The 15,186-nt window shown below is 40.3% G+C and overlaps 1 protein-coding gene across 1 annotated transcript in view; it reads left to right on the forward strand.

Annotated features, from left to right (window-relative positions):
* The window catches only part of LOC124596403, a 53,257-nt gene that overhangs the window by 4,780 nt on the left and 33,291 nt on the right, over positions 1–15,186 (forward strand). Inside the window, exon 2 of the mRNA XM_047135530.1 lies at positions 12,766–13,067. Coding sequence (XP_046991486.1) covers positions 12,766–13,067 — 302 coding nt within the window. The remainder of the gene's footprint in view (positions 1–12,765; positions 13,068–15,186) is intronic.

Consider the following 15,186-nt stretch of genomic DNA (forward strand, 5'->3'; position numbering starts at 1 on the left):
CTCCTTCATATTCTTCTGCACCAAAGATTGTGCTAATCACTCATTGCCACTTGTAAGGTTTCAGAGAGGGGGAAAAGTAACTAAACAAAAATATTACTTTGAAGAACAAAACCTTAAAACTTTTAGAAGGCAACAGTAATCAAAACTTTTTGTTTCACTACAACAATTATCTATGATGACAAATGATGAACACATGCCCCTGCTTTTCTTCTCATGTGCTTAGTAGTATGACTACCATTCTCATTTCAGTCCCACATTCCTCCACTCATCAAGCTACCCTCTGCGAAACTAAAAATCATCCAAAGAGCTCTAAAGACACAGTAATCTTACTATCATAACCTTATAACAAGCTTACTGATACTAATAAAGAGTCCAAAGTCATCTTCACCAGACAAAGCTCAGATGCTAGCTGAACAGCCTAAAACTGGTTCCCAGCAAACAGTTTAATGCTTCATCTCATAAAGACTCACATAATGTGATTTTAAACATGTGATAGTTACCTGTTACCATCAGAAGCAGATGTTAATGATTGTATACTAAATGAAACACTGTATGTCTGGGATACAGATGGATAACGAACCAAAATTAAGTCAAAACATAGTGAAAGCAGTCTAGAAAATCAGTTCAGCATGTTTACCCTTGGGAATATCTCTCATCATGTTGATCTAAAGACAAGAAAGTTGGCTTATTCCACATATTATTACTTGCTGTTGTCTTATGGACTCACCTTTAGGCAGTTCACCTTAAGTAAATAGAATACTTAGTCAACAGAAGTGAGCAGAATAAATATTGTGTGAGGAAGATAAATACACATGTTACAGAACCTTTTTTTCTAAGAACCTTGGAATTTATTTAGCCTTGTCTTAGTACACATATTTATTCCATGATTTTTTTATTGCTGACAATAAAAAACAGTTTCAGTTGAACTAAAGTCTACACAGTCACAATTAGTATACAGAAATAGTTTTTATGTAGACTTTTCTTCTTTGTCTAAGATTCAGAGTGGAGTTACATTCTCTAGTGCAAAGATATTTAAGAAGCTCCTATCTAATACAGAGCAAAAAGTTTTGAAAGCCAAACCATTCAAAAGAAAACTAAAAACATGTTCCATTAACTATTCCTTTACAAATTACTTTATATCCCAAACTCAGTGATTGAAAAGTTGTGTTGGCTACATAACAAGTAGCAGTATTTATGTGAAGCATCAAGACAAGTAGTAACATATTGTAATCAGCATTTTGTACTTACAGATGTAGGCAAAAATCCCCCCCATGAACCAAGGACCTTGCCATTGGTGGGGAGGCTTGCGTGTCTCAGTGATACAGATAGCCATACCATAGGTGCAACCTCAACGGAGGGGTATCAGTTGAAAGGCCAGACAAATGTGTGGTTCCTAAAGAGGGGTAGCAGCCTTTTCAGTAGTTGCAGGGGCAACAGTCTGCATGATTGACAGATCTGGCCTTGTAACATTAACCAAAACGGCCTTGCTGTGCGGGTACTGTGAACAGCTGAAAGCAAGGGGAAACTACAGCCATAATTTTTCCCGAGGGCATGCAGCTTTACTGTATGGTTAAATGATGATGGCGTCCTCTTGGGTAAAATGTTCCGGATGTAAAATAGTCCCCCATTTGCATCTCCAAGCGGGGACTACTCAGGAGGATGTTGTTATCAAGAGAAAGAAAACTTGCGTTCTACGGATCGGAGCGTGGAATGTCACATCCCTTAATAGGGCAGGTAGATTAGAAAGTTAAAAAAGGGAAATGGATAGGTTAAAGTTAGATATAGAGGGAATTAGTGAAGTTCGGTGGCAGGAGGAACAAGATTTCTGGTCAGGTGGATACAGGGTTATGAATACAAAATCAAATAGGGGTAATGCAGGAGTAGGTTTAATAATGAATAGGAAAGTATGAATGTGGGTAAGCTACTACAAACAGCATAGTGAAAGCATTATTGTGGCCAAGACAGATACGAAACCCGTGCCTACCACAGTAGTACAAATTTATATGACAACTAGCTCTGCAGATGACAAAGAGATCAATGAAATGTATGATGAGATAAAATAAATTATCCAGATAGTGAAGGGAGATGGAAGTTTTTAATAGTCATGGGTGACTGGAATTCGATAGTAGGAAAAGGAAGAGAAGGAAACGTAGTAGGTGAATATGGAATGGGGGTAAGGAATGAAAGAGGAAGCCACCTGGTAGAATTTTGCACAGAGCATAGCTTAATCATAGCTAACACTTGGTTCAAGAATCATGAAGAAGATTATATACATGGACGAGGCATGGAGATACTATAAGGTTTCAGATAGATTAAATAATGGGAAGACAGAGATTTAGGGACCAGGTTTTAAATTGTAAGACATTTCCAGGGGCAGATGTGGTCTCTGACCACAATCTATTGATTATGAACTGTAGATTAAAACTGAAGAAACTGCAAAAAGGTGGGAATTTGAGGAGATGGAACCTGGATAAACTGAAAGAACCAGTGGTTGTAGAGAGCTTCAGGGAGAGCATTAGGGAATGATTGACAAGAATGGGCAAAATAAATACAGTAGAAGAAGAATTTGTACCTTTGAGAGATGAAATTGTGAAGGTAACAGAGGATCAAGTAGGTAAAAAGATGAGGGCTAATAGAAATCCTAGGGTGACAGAAGAGATAATGAATTTCATTGATGAAAGGAGAAAATACAAAAATGCAGTAAATGAAGTGGGCAGAAAGGAATACAAAGGTCTCAAAACTGAGATCGACAGGAAGTGCAAAGTGGCTAAGCAGGGATGGCTAGAGGACAAATGTAAGGATGTAGAGGCATATATCACTAGGGGTAAGACAGATACTGCCTACAGGAAAATTAAAGAGACCTTTGGAGGAAACAGAACCACTTGCACGAATATCAAGTGCTCAAATGGAGATCCTGTTCTAAGAAAAGAAGGGAAAGCAGAAAGGTGGAAGGAGTATATAGAGTGTCTATACAAGGGTGATGTTCTTGAGGACAAAATTACGGAAATGGAAGAGAATGTAGATGAAGATGAAATAGGAGATATGATCCTGCATGAAAAGTTTGACAGATCACTGAAAGACCTAAGTCAAAACGAGGCCCTGGGAGTAGACAACATTCCATTAGAACTACTGATAGCCTTGGGAGAGCCAGCCCTGACAAAACTCTACCATCTTGTGAGCAAGCTGTATAAGACAGGCGAAATACCCTCTGACTTCAAGAAGAATATAATAATTCCAATCCCTAAGAAGGCATTTGTTGACAGGTGTTGAAAATTACTGCACTATGAGTTTAATAAACCACGGCTGCAAAATACTAACACAAATTCTTTACAGACAAATGGAAAAACTGGTAGAAGCTGACCTTGGGGAAGATCAGTTTGGATTCTGTAGAAATGTTGGAACATGTGAGGCAATACTGACCCTACGACTTATCTTACAAAATAGATTAAGGAAAGGCAAACCTACATTTCTAGCATTTGTAGACTTAGAGAAAGTTTTGGCAATGTTGACTAGAATACTCTCTTTCAAATTCTGAAGGTGGCAGAGGTAAAATAAAGGGAGCATAAGGCTATTTACAATTTGTACGGAAACCAGATTGCAGTAGCCACCAGAAAGATTGCAGGAGGCGCACATCGGCACGGCGCATCACGGACAGTAGTTGCCGCAAGTAAAGTCCCGTCCACCAGAGGGCACGCGAGAATTCGGCTCCACCCTCTGGCAGCAGAAGAACAACTCAGGCAGCATGGGCCGTGCGCAGTCAGTTTTACATCGGGCCTGCCTAGCAGACAGTTCCCGGTCTACACTATGTGAAATGCGACGGACAACGTGGATCGTGTTAGTACACAATTGGCGACGAGTAGGGTCATTCTTTCACATGTTGTGTCATTGCTCCGGTTTTGCAGCTTATCCATGGCATGAAGGATTTAGAGCGGGTTTTGGTTGAGCAGCAGACGGAGCTCATGGCAACCATGAAACAAGCACTTCCGGCGTAGCTCTCCACGCAGTCTGCTGCAGTGCCGTTCCCTCCTCCCTTTCTCCCATATGACGAGACAGCGGAGGATTGGGACGCATATGAACATCACCTTTGGCAGCATTTCCAGGCATTTCATGTTGCTGATGTGGAGGTATGTCATGCTCTTTTCTTGTCTTGGATATCTCCCTCGCTGTATCAAGATTTGCGTCTCTGTGGTTATGGTAAACAGTTCATCTTCCTACTGGGTCAATTCACTGCCGACATTACTTACAAATCAGTCACTCAGCCTCTTACTTTTATTGTTGTCAATGATGTGAGCTCTGCTAACCTTTTTGGATTGTGATGCCTTTCAAGCTTTCGGTTTTTCTATCGCAGACACCATACAGTTGATCTCCAAAGATGTTCCCTATCAATCATTGGAATCTTTGACTTCTGACTTTAAGAATATCTTTGAGGAGGGCCTGGGGCATGTTTCAGACTTTGAAGCTTACTTAACATTGAAGGCGTCGGCTCGCAAGCGTTTTCTCTGTGTGAGGCAGATCCCCTTGGCTCTCCGCCCTCAGGTAAAAGCAGAGCTAGACCAGCTGACAGCCCTCGAGCTCGTTCTTCCCATTTCTTCTAGTGAGTGGGCATCACCCCTCGTTATTGTCAGGAAACCCTCAGGAAAATTATGTCTTTGTGGCGATTTCAAGGCCACCATTAATTCCCAATTGGTGGTGGACACCTATCCCTTGCCTCGTTCTGATGAATTGTTCTCCAACGTAGTGGGAGGCCAATATTTTTCAAAAATCGATCTTTCAGAGGTTTATCATCAGATATCGCTTGATGAGAACTCCAAACAGCTGGCGGTTGTCAACATCCCATTTGGCCTTTACCAATTCCAGCAGTTGGCCTTCAGAATATCCAGTGCCCCGGCGATATTTCAGTGTTATCTTGAGCACGTCACGTCAACAATCCCTCATTGTATTAATTACCTGGACGACATAATTGTCACAGGCCACAGCACAAAGGAACACTTGCACAACCTTCGAACCCTCTTTCTCAAATTCAGGTCCGTGGGCCTGTATTGCAACCTGCGTAAGTCGAACTTCTTCCAACCGTCCATTGAGTATGTGGGCTACACCATCTCTCGGCATGGCGTCCAGCCGCTAGGAAGTTTGGTCCAAGGTATCATCAACCTCCCATGGCCCGCTTCGCTGAAGGAGTTACAAGGTTTTTTAAGCAAGATTGCCTATTACCACCAGTTCATTCTCAAGGCTTCCACCATAGCCCACTCCCTGTACTGCCTTCTGCACAAGGGTGTTCCTTTTGATTGGTCGCCTGCATGTGAGCGCACGTTCACCTCATTGAAGGGCCTCCTCATGTCAGCACCTTGTTTGGCTACTTTTGACCCCAATAAGCCATTGTTCCTGGCTACAGATGCTTTGCAGTATGGGGTGGGGGCAGTCCTGGCCCATCGCAATGCGGATGGCTCCAAGCAGCCACTAGCATTTGCGTCTAAAACTCTTAGTCCCACGCAGGCCCATTACTCCCAGGTGGAAAAAGAGGCTTTGGCCATTGTCTATGCTGTTACCAAGTTTCACCCTTTCTTGTATGGCATGAAGTTTCAGTTAATCACTGACCATGAGCCATTAATATTGTTGTTTGGCTCCACCTCTCAGATTCCGGATAGGGCAGCCCACAGACTGCAGCGTTGGGGCTTGTTCCTCTCTAAGTATCATTATGACTCATTTTCGTCCTAACGGGCAGCATGCCAACACCGACGCTCTTTATTGTCCTCTGGTGGGCCTGGATCTTAAGTATGATCGGGAGGAGATTATGTGTTTTCATTTGGATGTGGTGTCCCGCCAAGCAGTTGATGGCCTCCCAATCACTAGTTCTCGAGTCACCAGGGAAACGGTAGCTGAACAGGTTCTCCGGCAAGTAATTTGGCTTGTTCAGCAGGGGTGGTCATCCCGACCTCCAGGCCGGGCCTCGGACCCTCTTCGTAATTATTTTGTTCTATGAGACTGCCTCTCAGTCTTGGAAGGAGTTCTCCTTCTGGCTACCAATGATACAGCTCCTCGCGTGGTTGTTCATGCAAATTTGCGAATGGAGGTCCTCACGTTATTACACGAAGGGCACTGGGGTGTTTCCTGTACTAAAACCTTGGCTCGCAGACATGTGTACTGGCCTGGTATTGACAGAGAAATTGAGCACTTGGTGGCCGCCTGTTCCCAGTGTGCGAGCCAAAAGGCGTCTCCCAGGTCAGCGTTCTCTTCATGGCCACCTGCAACCCAGGCAAGGGAACGTGTTCACATAGATTTTGTGGCCCCGTTTCTCAATGGCTTTTGTCTCATTGTCATTGATGCTTATTCCCAATTCCCATATGTGGTTCACTGCTCCTCAACCACTTTAGAAGTTGCAATCCAGGCACTTGCAAAAATCTTTTCTGTTGAAGGTCTGCCAGTCACCCTGGTATCTGACAATGGATCTCAGTTTATTTTGCAGACCTTCCAGGATTTTTGTCGGCGCTTCAGTATTCGGCATGTTTGCTCTCCCCCCTTTCATCCACAATTGAATGGGAAGCTGAGCACATGGTGCACACATTTAAGACGCAGATGAAAAAGTATGTGCACGACTTTCCTGCGGAGGAGGCGTTGACATTTTTTGTGACGGCATACCAGACCACACCAATGGGTAACGCAGCCCCGCCGAGCTCCTCGACGGGTGCCAACCTAGGACTCTGCTGCACCTCCTCCAGCCTGGTCCTTGCCAGTCTTTGCAAAACGGGCTTTCTACTGGGTATGTCAGTCTGGGCATGTGGGGGTGGTCGCAATCCACGTTGGATACCAGTGGTGGTCTTGTGCCACAATGGCCACTGGCTCTATACCTTGCAGGTGGTGGACCAGGAGGTACGTCGTCACCAAAATCAGCTACATCCACGTTTGGGCACCCACCCTCCGACCCCTCAGGTGCCGGCTTCCCCATTGCCGGCACCCGTGTTGTTTTCTCAGTGGACGCTACCGCCCCTCCCACCCGTGACTCCACCACACTGCAATGGTTCTCAGCCTTGGCGGCCTCCAGTAGCTCCAGCACCAGTATCGCCATCGTTAGAGATGCCCCGGTGAGAGCCGGCCCCCCTTGCAGGTCCGGTTTCTCAGGAGGCTGGTTCACCAGTGGTCATGCCTTCCCCATTGTCCCCGCCACTGGGTCTTGCCCCTCCCAAGGTGGAATGGGATCCGGAGTTCAACAGTTTGTCACCCATTCTGCCCTGGGCTCCAGTGGTGGGACGATGGGGGACTCTTCGTGTGGGTCACTTCCAACCGTATTCAAAGGTTCCAGCTCGAGGGTTGGCAGATCCCCCCGGCTCCAGCATTCCAATGGATGTGGAGGTCATCACTACTGCACGATGCTCCACCTTCTGATGCAGTGGATCACAGTGGCTTCACCCCCCGAAGGAGGAGGAGTGCAGTAGCCACCAGAAAGATCACAGGAGGCACACATCGGCACGGCGCGTCACGGACAGTAGTTGCTGCAAGTAAAGTCCCATCCACCAGAGGGCACGCGAGAATTTGGCCGTGACCTCTGCCAGTGGAACAATAACAACTCAGGCAGTATGGGCCATGCCCAGTCAGTTTTACATTGGGCACGCCTAGCAGACAGTTCCCGGTCTACACTATGTGAAGTGCAATGGACAATGTGAATCATGTTAGTACACAGATGGCAGTTATAAGAGTTGATGGGCATGAAAGTGAAGCAGTGGTTGGGAAGGGAGTGAGACAGGGTTGTAGCCTATCCCCGATGTTATTCAATCTGTATACTGAGCAAGCAGTAAAGGAAAGAAAAGAAAAATTTGTAGTAGGAATTAAAATCCGTGGAGAAGAAATAAAAACTTTGAGGTTTGACGATGATATTGTAATTCTGTCAGAGACAGCAAAGGACCTGGAGGAGTAGCTGAATGTAATGGACAGTGTCTTGAAAGGAGGATATAAGATGAACATCAACAAGAGCAAAATGAGGATAATGGAATGTAGTTGAATTAAATTGGGTGATGCTGTGGGAATTAGATTAGGAAATGAGACACTTAAAGTAGTAAATGAGTTTTGCTATTTGGGGAGCAAAATAACTGACGATGGTCAAAGTAGAGAGGATATAAAATGTAGACTGGCAGTGGTAAGGTAAGCATTTCTGAAGAAAAGTAATTCGTTTACATCGAGTATAGATTTAAGTGTCAGGAAGTCGTTTCTGAAAGTATTTGTATGGAGTGTAGCCATGTTTGGAAGTGAAACATGGATGATAAATAGTTTAGACAAGAGGAGAATAGAAGCTTTCAAAATGTGGTGCTACACAAGAATGCTGAAGATTAGATGGGTAGATCACATAACTAATGAGGAGGTATTGATTAGAATTGGAGAGAAGAGAAATTTGTGGCACAACTTGACTAGAAGAAGGGATATGTTGGTAGGGCAAATTCTGAGGCATCAAGAAATCACCAGTTTAGTATTGGATGGCAGGGTGGAGGGTAAAAATTGTAGAGGGAGACTAAGAGATGAATACTCTAAACAGATTCAGAAGTATGTAGGTTGCAGTAGGTACTTGTAGATGAAGAAGCTTGCCCAGGATAGAGTAGCATCAAAAGCTGCATCAAATCAGTCTCTGGACTGAAGACCACAACAACAACAAGCAAAAATTTTCTTTGAAAAATACCAGTACAATCAGTAGTAGATAAATAAGGGCTTCTTACGTCACTGCCCTTTTACTGACTCATAAATCATCTTCAGTTAACATCAGATACATGACTGCTAGATAGTTTAGACAAGTTTTTAAATAATTCAAGTCAAGACCATCGAAGTTAATTTTCAACTGACACATATTTATTTTCAATGGTCATATTAATTATGATAATATTTCACATATCAGGATTCTTAATCATCACAAAATAATTCAGTAATACACAAAGATTTCAAAGTGTCTAACTTAAATAATGAGTGTCTGTTCATAGGGATACAAATGATAGAATACACAGAATTTTATTCAGCTTAGGCTAAATGCAGACTCTATATACATTGATGAGTGGCTTCTCAACCATAACTGACAGTAGTGGTGCATACACTAAGAACCACAAAGTTCTCTATTCTCTGTGTTCTCGAGAAGCAATCTTGATACTCTGTTCTTGGTTTTCAGTCCACACCTCTAAACTCTCCATTGATTGTTCTCACTTCTTAGTTTTTGTGTTTCAGTTCCCATATGGGCATGTATTTCCGGAGCAAATGTGATCAAAGTTCCCATTCTCAGATTTGCAGTCATTTTCATTTCATGCTTGCTGGTAGTTACAGTAGGAATTACAGTAATGTCATTGATTTGGTAATTTGCTATAAAGTGGAATGTTAAATTGAAGGCATTTTCTTTTTTTAAAAAAAAGCATAAAATATGTTTACCACAACAATCACATAGAATTATGCTATGAAAGTTATATTTTAATTTTCAAAAATGATTATGAAACTGCAAGAAGATAAAATATTTTTAAAACAAATTCAAATGAAAATAATAATGTTGTTTAAGGACTAATGGTAAATGAGCAGCAGAAATCTTTGTGGACACACTGAAAATATTTCTACATGCCAATAAAGAATGTCATGGTGGTTGGGCTGCTGTCTGTCTAACTGGCATCAGATGGACTCTGGGAAAGTAACAGGTGACCATAGATTCAAGTCCTGTGTGGGCATTAAATTTAGTATGAGCCATTGGTGAATATGCCCTCAATACAGATCAGAATGATAACATCAATGAAATTCAGATTTCAGTTGGATTTGTTGTTCGTATATTAAAACAAATTCTCATGAGAATAATAAATAATAAGTGATGTGTAATTCAACAGTGATGAGCAGATTGGAATCAGTGTCCTTGTATATGTTTCTACATTTCTCTGGAAGATTTGGGGCAATATCAGCCTGTAACACATATAACTTACTATCTGGGCAAAAATAGAATAAGGATAAGACAGCCTTTGCACGCTTATGGATGAGGGTAGCAGAGTACTGCGTGTACTGAGAATGACCAAGAATAGTTCAGACACCCAGTATTTTGGGTCACTTGACCAACTGATAAAACACATGGTGAAATTGATCCCAAATATTAGAGTGTAGAACTCTGTGTATCATTCTAGAAAACTTTAGAAATAACCAGAGCTCTTTGGAGCCATCTACAGGAAACTGAAATGTAAGACATTGCCATCTCGCTATGTTCTGAGAAATCGTTCATTTTCCTATACTCAAACATACAAAAACCATTGTTATGATTTATATAGGATGGTTTGAGGGGCCAAAACTGCATACAGGGACACAAGTGGATAACAGTATCATTTAAAGCATTAAAAAAACAGGCAACCTGCTGTAAACACTGACGTTCTTGGATGTGTATTTGAGACCTTTTGGTTTTCAAGAACAGAGCATTTGTTTCCTTTGAATTCTTGTTTTTCCCATATCTAACTGGTAGTTGCTTTGTTCACAACACCTATTTAAAAGATTAGTGTAGGAAGGTTTTTACAAAATGATGAAACACAAAACTATCACTTTTTCAATAATAATTTGAAAGAGTAGAATGATTGGTAACATGTATACAGTTTTTGCAATGAAGTTATTTTGTTTAACTGTTGACATTCTATTTTTCAAAAGCTGCCAATAATCAGGTTCTGCTCTCTGGAGAAGATTTTTGGGTGTGCACTTGTATCCCCTAGTTCTACAAAAGCCTGGCAAAAACTCATATTTTGGGTCCTGAAGATTTCATTAAATAGCAGGTTATTGTAGCAAATGTATATATTTTTGAATGTAGAAAAATCAGCACCGTAAGACAATAGGGCCTAACATTGGAGTTTTGAAAAGGTTGAAGACTCTGGAATTCTTATGACAAAAATAATTTTATTTGAAAATATTTCTTGAAACACAAAAGCTTAAGTAAAATTTAAATTTTGTTTATAATGAAGGAAATGAGTGCTTTCAAACAAGATATGTCAATCCTAAAACAAACTATTATTACCTAGGTTGGATTTTTATGTGCACATGGTTTTTCTGGATCATAAATTTTGAGTAAAGAAAATGTTCCTGCATGAACTACTTATGCGGTTGTCATCTGTCACATGTAAATTATACTGTGAATGATACTGATATGCATCAAGCACACAAGAAAAGAAAAACTATAGATGTAAATGAACTTCCTCTGAGTATCAAGCTGAAATAGTAACCAAATGACGTCCTGCATACTATCAATTACACTTCTGCAATTTTTAGTATGGAAGAGTGGAGACTCAAATCTCCATCCTGCCATCTGGAAGTAAGTTTTTCATATCCTAAATTAGTTCAGGTGCATCCTGGAATGGTTCCTACTTTAAGTCCACTGCTGACTAAAACTGTTTCACCCTTGTCAAACTAGACCTGTAAGTATATAAATGTCTTCAGGGAGGGGTGGGGGGTCTTTCCATCCTCATGATTATCATTAGTGAAGAATATTTAATATGGCAAACAAAACCTGTTTGATACCTGATACAGCATGTTAACGCATTTCATTGACTTGTGCTATATGTCTGAAATTCTCATTCAAACTGGGGTCTGTGACAAATGTGTGTGTGTGAATTTATTCTTGTATTCTAAATTAATATTGAAGAGTTCCTAGATAACAGAACACAGCATGTCATTCTCAATGGAGAGAAGTCTTCCGAAGTAAGACTGATTTCAGGTATGCCGCAGGGGAGTGTCGTAGGACCATTGTTATTCACAATATACATAAATGACCTTGTGGATGACATCGGAAGTTCACTGAGGCTTTTTTTGGATGATGCTGTGGTATATCAAGATGTTGTAACAATGGAAAATTGTACTGAAATGCAGGAGGATCTGCAGCGAATTGACACATGGTGCAGGGAATGGCAATTTAATCTCAATGTAGACAAGTGTAATGTGCTGCGAATACATAGAAAGAAAGATCCCTTATCATTTAGCTACAACATAGCAGTTCAGCAACTGGAAGCAGTTAATTCCATAAATTATCTGGGAGTATGCATTAGGAGTGATTTAAAATGGAATGATCATATAAAGTTGATCATCAGTAAAGCAGATGCCAGACTGAGATTCATTGGAAGAATCCTAAGGAAATGCAATATGAAAACAAAGGAAGTAGGTTACAGTATGCTTGTTCGCCCACTGCTTGAATGCTGCTCAGCAGTGTGGGATCTGTACCAGGTAGGGTTGATAGAAGCGATTGAGAAGATCCAATGGAGAGCAGCGCACTTCGTTACAGGATCATTTAGTAATCACGAAAGAGTTAAGGAGATGATAGATAAACTCCAGTGGAAGACTCTGCAAGAGACATGCTCAGTAGCTCAGTACAAGCTTTTGTTGAAGTTTCGAGAACATACCTTCACCAAGGAGTCAAGCAGTATATTGCTCCCTCCTATGTATATCTCATGAAGAGACCATGAGGATAAAATCAGAGAGATTAGAGCCCACATAGAGGCATACCAACAATCCTTCTTTCCACTAACAATACGAGACTGGAATGGAAGGGAGAACCGATAGAGGTACTCAAGCCACACACCATCAGGTGGCTTGCAGAGTATGGATGTAGATGTAGATGTAGAATATTTTAATGTACCTTGTACTTTAACTGTATGCTTTTCTTTGAATTTTTGCTCCTATTTCTTTACCTTGTCCCACAATCTTCTGAAAAATTTTTACATACTTTACTACACTGTGTTAATTATCAACAATCCTTGGCATATTTCCCATGTGTACTTATAATTGCCATTGATTTTACAGAAAAGCCATCACAGATAGGACTTGTGCCTGATGTGCAGAAGACTGGGAGATGTGAGTCCGACACAACAGCAGGAGGTAGTATTGGATGTGGTGCAATGGTCAGTTCGAGCCCAAATGAATCACTGTGCTTGCCCACTCCAGTGCATATATCACTGGGGCGCAGACAAGATATTAGCCCTTATGCAACTTTCCAGGTTCCTAATTCCACAGGTGGTGAAGGAGCAATGGAAAGTACACCACAAACTATTGATCACTGCTCACACAGTCAGCACATAAAGGGAGCCAATACTGATACATATAAGGTAGTATATTGTATCTTTGAACATGTATGTATATCTATTTGTAGACCATATGTTTATTAATGGAGTTCGACAAAGATTTCTGAATACTAATTCTGTCTTTACTTAAATTTGTTGAAACAGATGCTTTAAATGACTTTGAGTAATCCCAGTCTCAGTGATTCATAGTCACTGAATGCTCTGTAAACATTTTTGACACATTGCAAAACATATTGCACATAATGTGTGTTTCTGATTGCATTAATAACAATCTAAATTCATATGGAAAGAAAGCATGCTTGGTCAGATGGAAAGCATCTACTTACAAAACACTGAAACAGTAATATGGTAGCTTGAAAGACGCAAGAGTTTAAAATAGTCTCCAATCCATAGCTCTCAGTAATTTTGAGCCTTCCTTTCATCAGTAAAAGAGAAATGTAGGAAATAGGGAGAAAGGATTGAGACGTAAAGGTGCTGAAAGGAAGGAAAGTCACTCTATGTTCTGGATTATGAGAAATAACATGTGCAAAAAAGATGAAAGCTTTACATCTGGTGAGTAAGCATGGATCTGAGAACCTTTAGCCTCCCTTCAGCATTTGTACAGCTTACCCTGCCCTCTGATTTCTTTTATGATTTTCTGGTGCAGAAACAATCTTAACAGTATGAAAACCAGGGACTGAAATGTAAAATAAAACAATAGGAACTCCAGGTTAAAGTTTCAACAATAGAAGGAATATCTACAATATAATGCATTCTGGTCCAAGTAGAAGCAGTCATAGATGGTGGTCATGTGTGAGTGAGGTATGCTCGTTTGTGTGAATGAAAGTGTTTGCATTTGCTTTTCTGAAGAATGCTTTGCTCAAACGCTAATGTGTAAGTGTCTTTTTGTTGTGCCTGTCTGCAACTCAGCGTGTAATCTTTGTGGTGAGTAGCAGGCTATCTTTTCCTTGTATTGTATAGCTTGAAGTGTCTTATTTATTTATTCCATTGATCTAGTGTACAAGATCACATGGATATGTAATGAGTCATAATTATACAAGAGAACAGTACTTATAGATGCTAATAGATATATATTACAGTATGTACAGAAAAACAAAATACGCTAACAATTACAAACTTAGACATTTCCTACAGCAAAACAGAATTATAAAACAATCAAATAATAAATTTCAAGTATTCCACAATACAAATTATAAATCTGCTAGAACTGAAGTACATCATTAGCTTGAGTGAAAATTTCCATGCTGATGTACATTATCATATTCAGTTACAAAGTGGTAATAGTAAATGTTACAAGTACAATACATCACACCTAAACTAAAAAACAATGTAAAATGTTTACATTCAAGAATTCATCAAAAGAGTAAAAAAGAGTTTTCCAGGAGATAATCCCTCAATTTACTCTTAAGTTGTGGCATTACACTGGTAAAACTTCTCGTGTCCAAACACCTTTGTGTTTGAGCAGTGTACCCCATTTTGTATTAGAGTCAAGTTTTCCCTATCAACATGCAAGTTGTGTTTTGATCTTGTGTTGCAATCATGAAAGGCACTATTGATTTTGTGCATGGGGAGGCTATAAATTAAAAAGCACATAAATGATAGGACATATTATAAGATAATTGTTAATATTTTATGCATTTTAAAGTGATTTCTGCTTGAATAATTTCCTCTCAGAATTTGAATTGCACTTTTCTGAGTGATGAATACTTTTTTGCCATTGGTTGGTTACCCCAAAAAATTATGCCATAGGACAAAAGTGGGAGAAAACAATATAAGCAGCCTTAGCAGCATCAGTATTAGCAGTTGTTACTATAAGTTATAGAGCATAAGTTGCTGAACGAAGTGTTTCATTTTTGTGTCTTACATATGCATTACTTGTTCCTTTTTCAGTAAATAATCATTAAATATGCATTTTTTTCTCAAATATTATCACTATATTTCCCCAGATGAATTTTATTTGATAAGTGTCAATAGAGGTAGTGTAATGCAATACCCATCACATTTTACATGTCTAATGTAGGTTATAATAATAATAGGATGTAATGTAATGTAAACATATTGTCTACTGCACTAAACAACCTACAGGATATTTTGAGCTGGTTGCCTTGAGTCACCTTTGTGGTCTATCAGCAGTGACAATCAT

The sequence above is a fragment of the Schistocerca americana genome, chromosome 2 (genome assembly GCF_021461395.2).
Source record: "Schistocerca americana isolate TAMUIC-IGC-003095 chromosome 2, iqSchAmer2.1, whole genome shotgun sequence".
Classification (NCBI taxonomy): domain Eukaryota; kingdom Metazoa; phylum Arthropoda; class Insecta; order Orthoptera; family Acrididae; genus Schistocerca; species Schistocerca americana.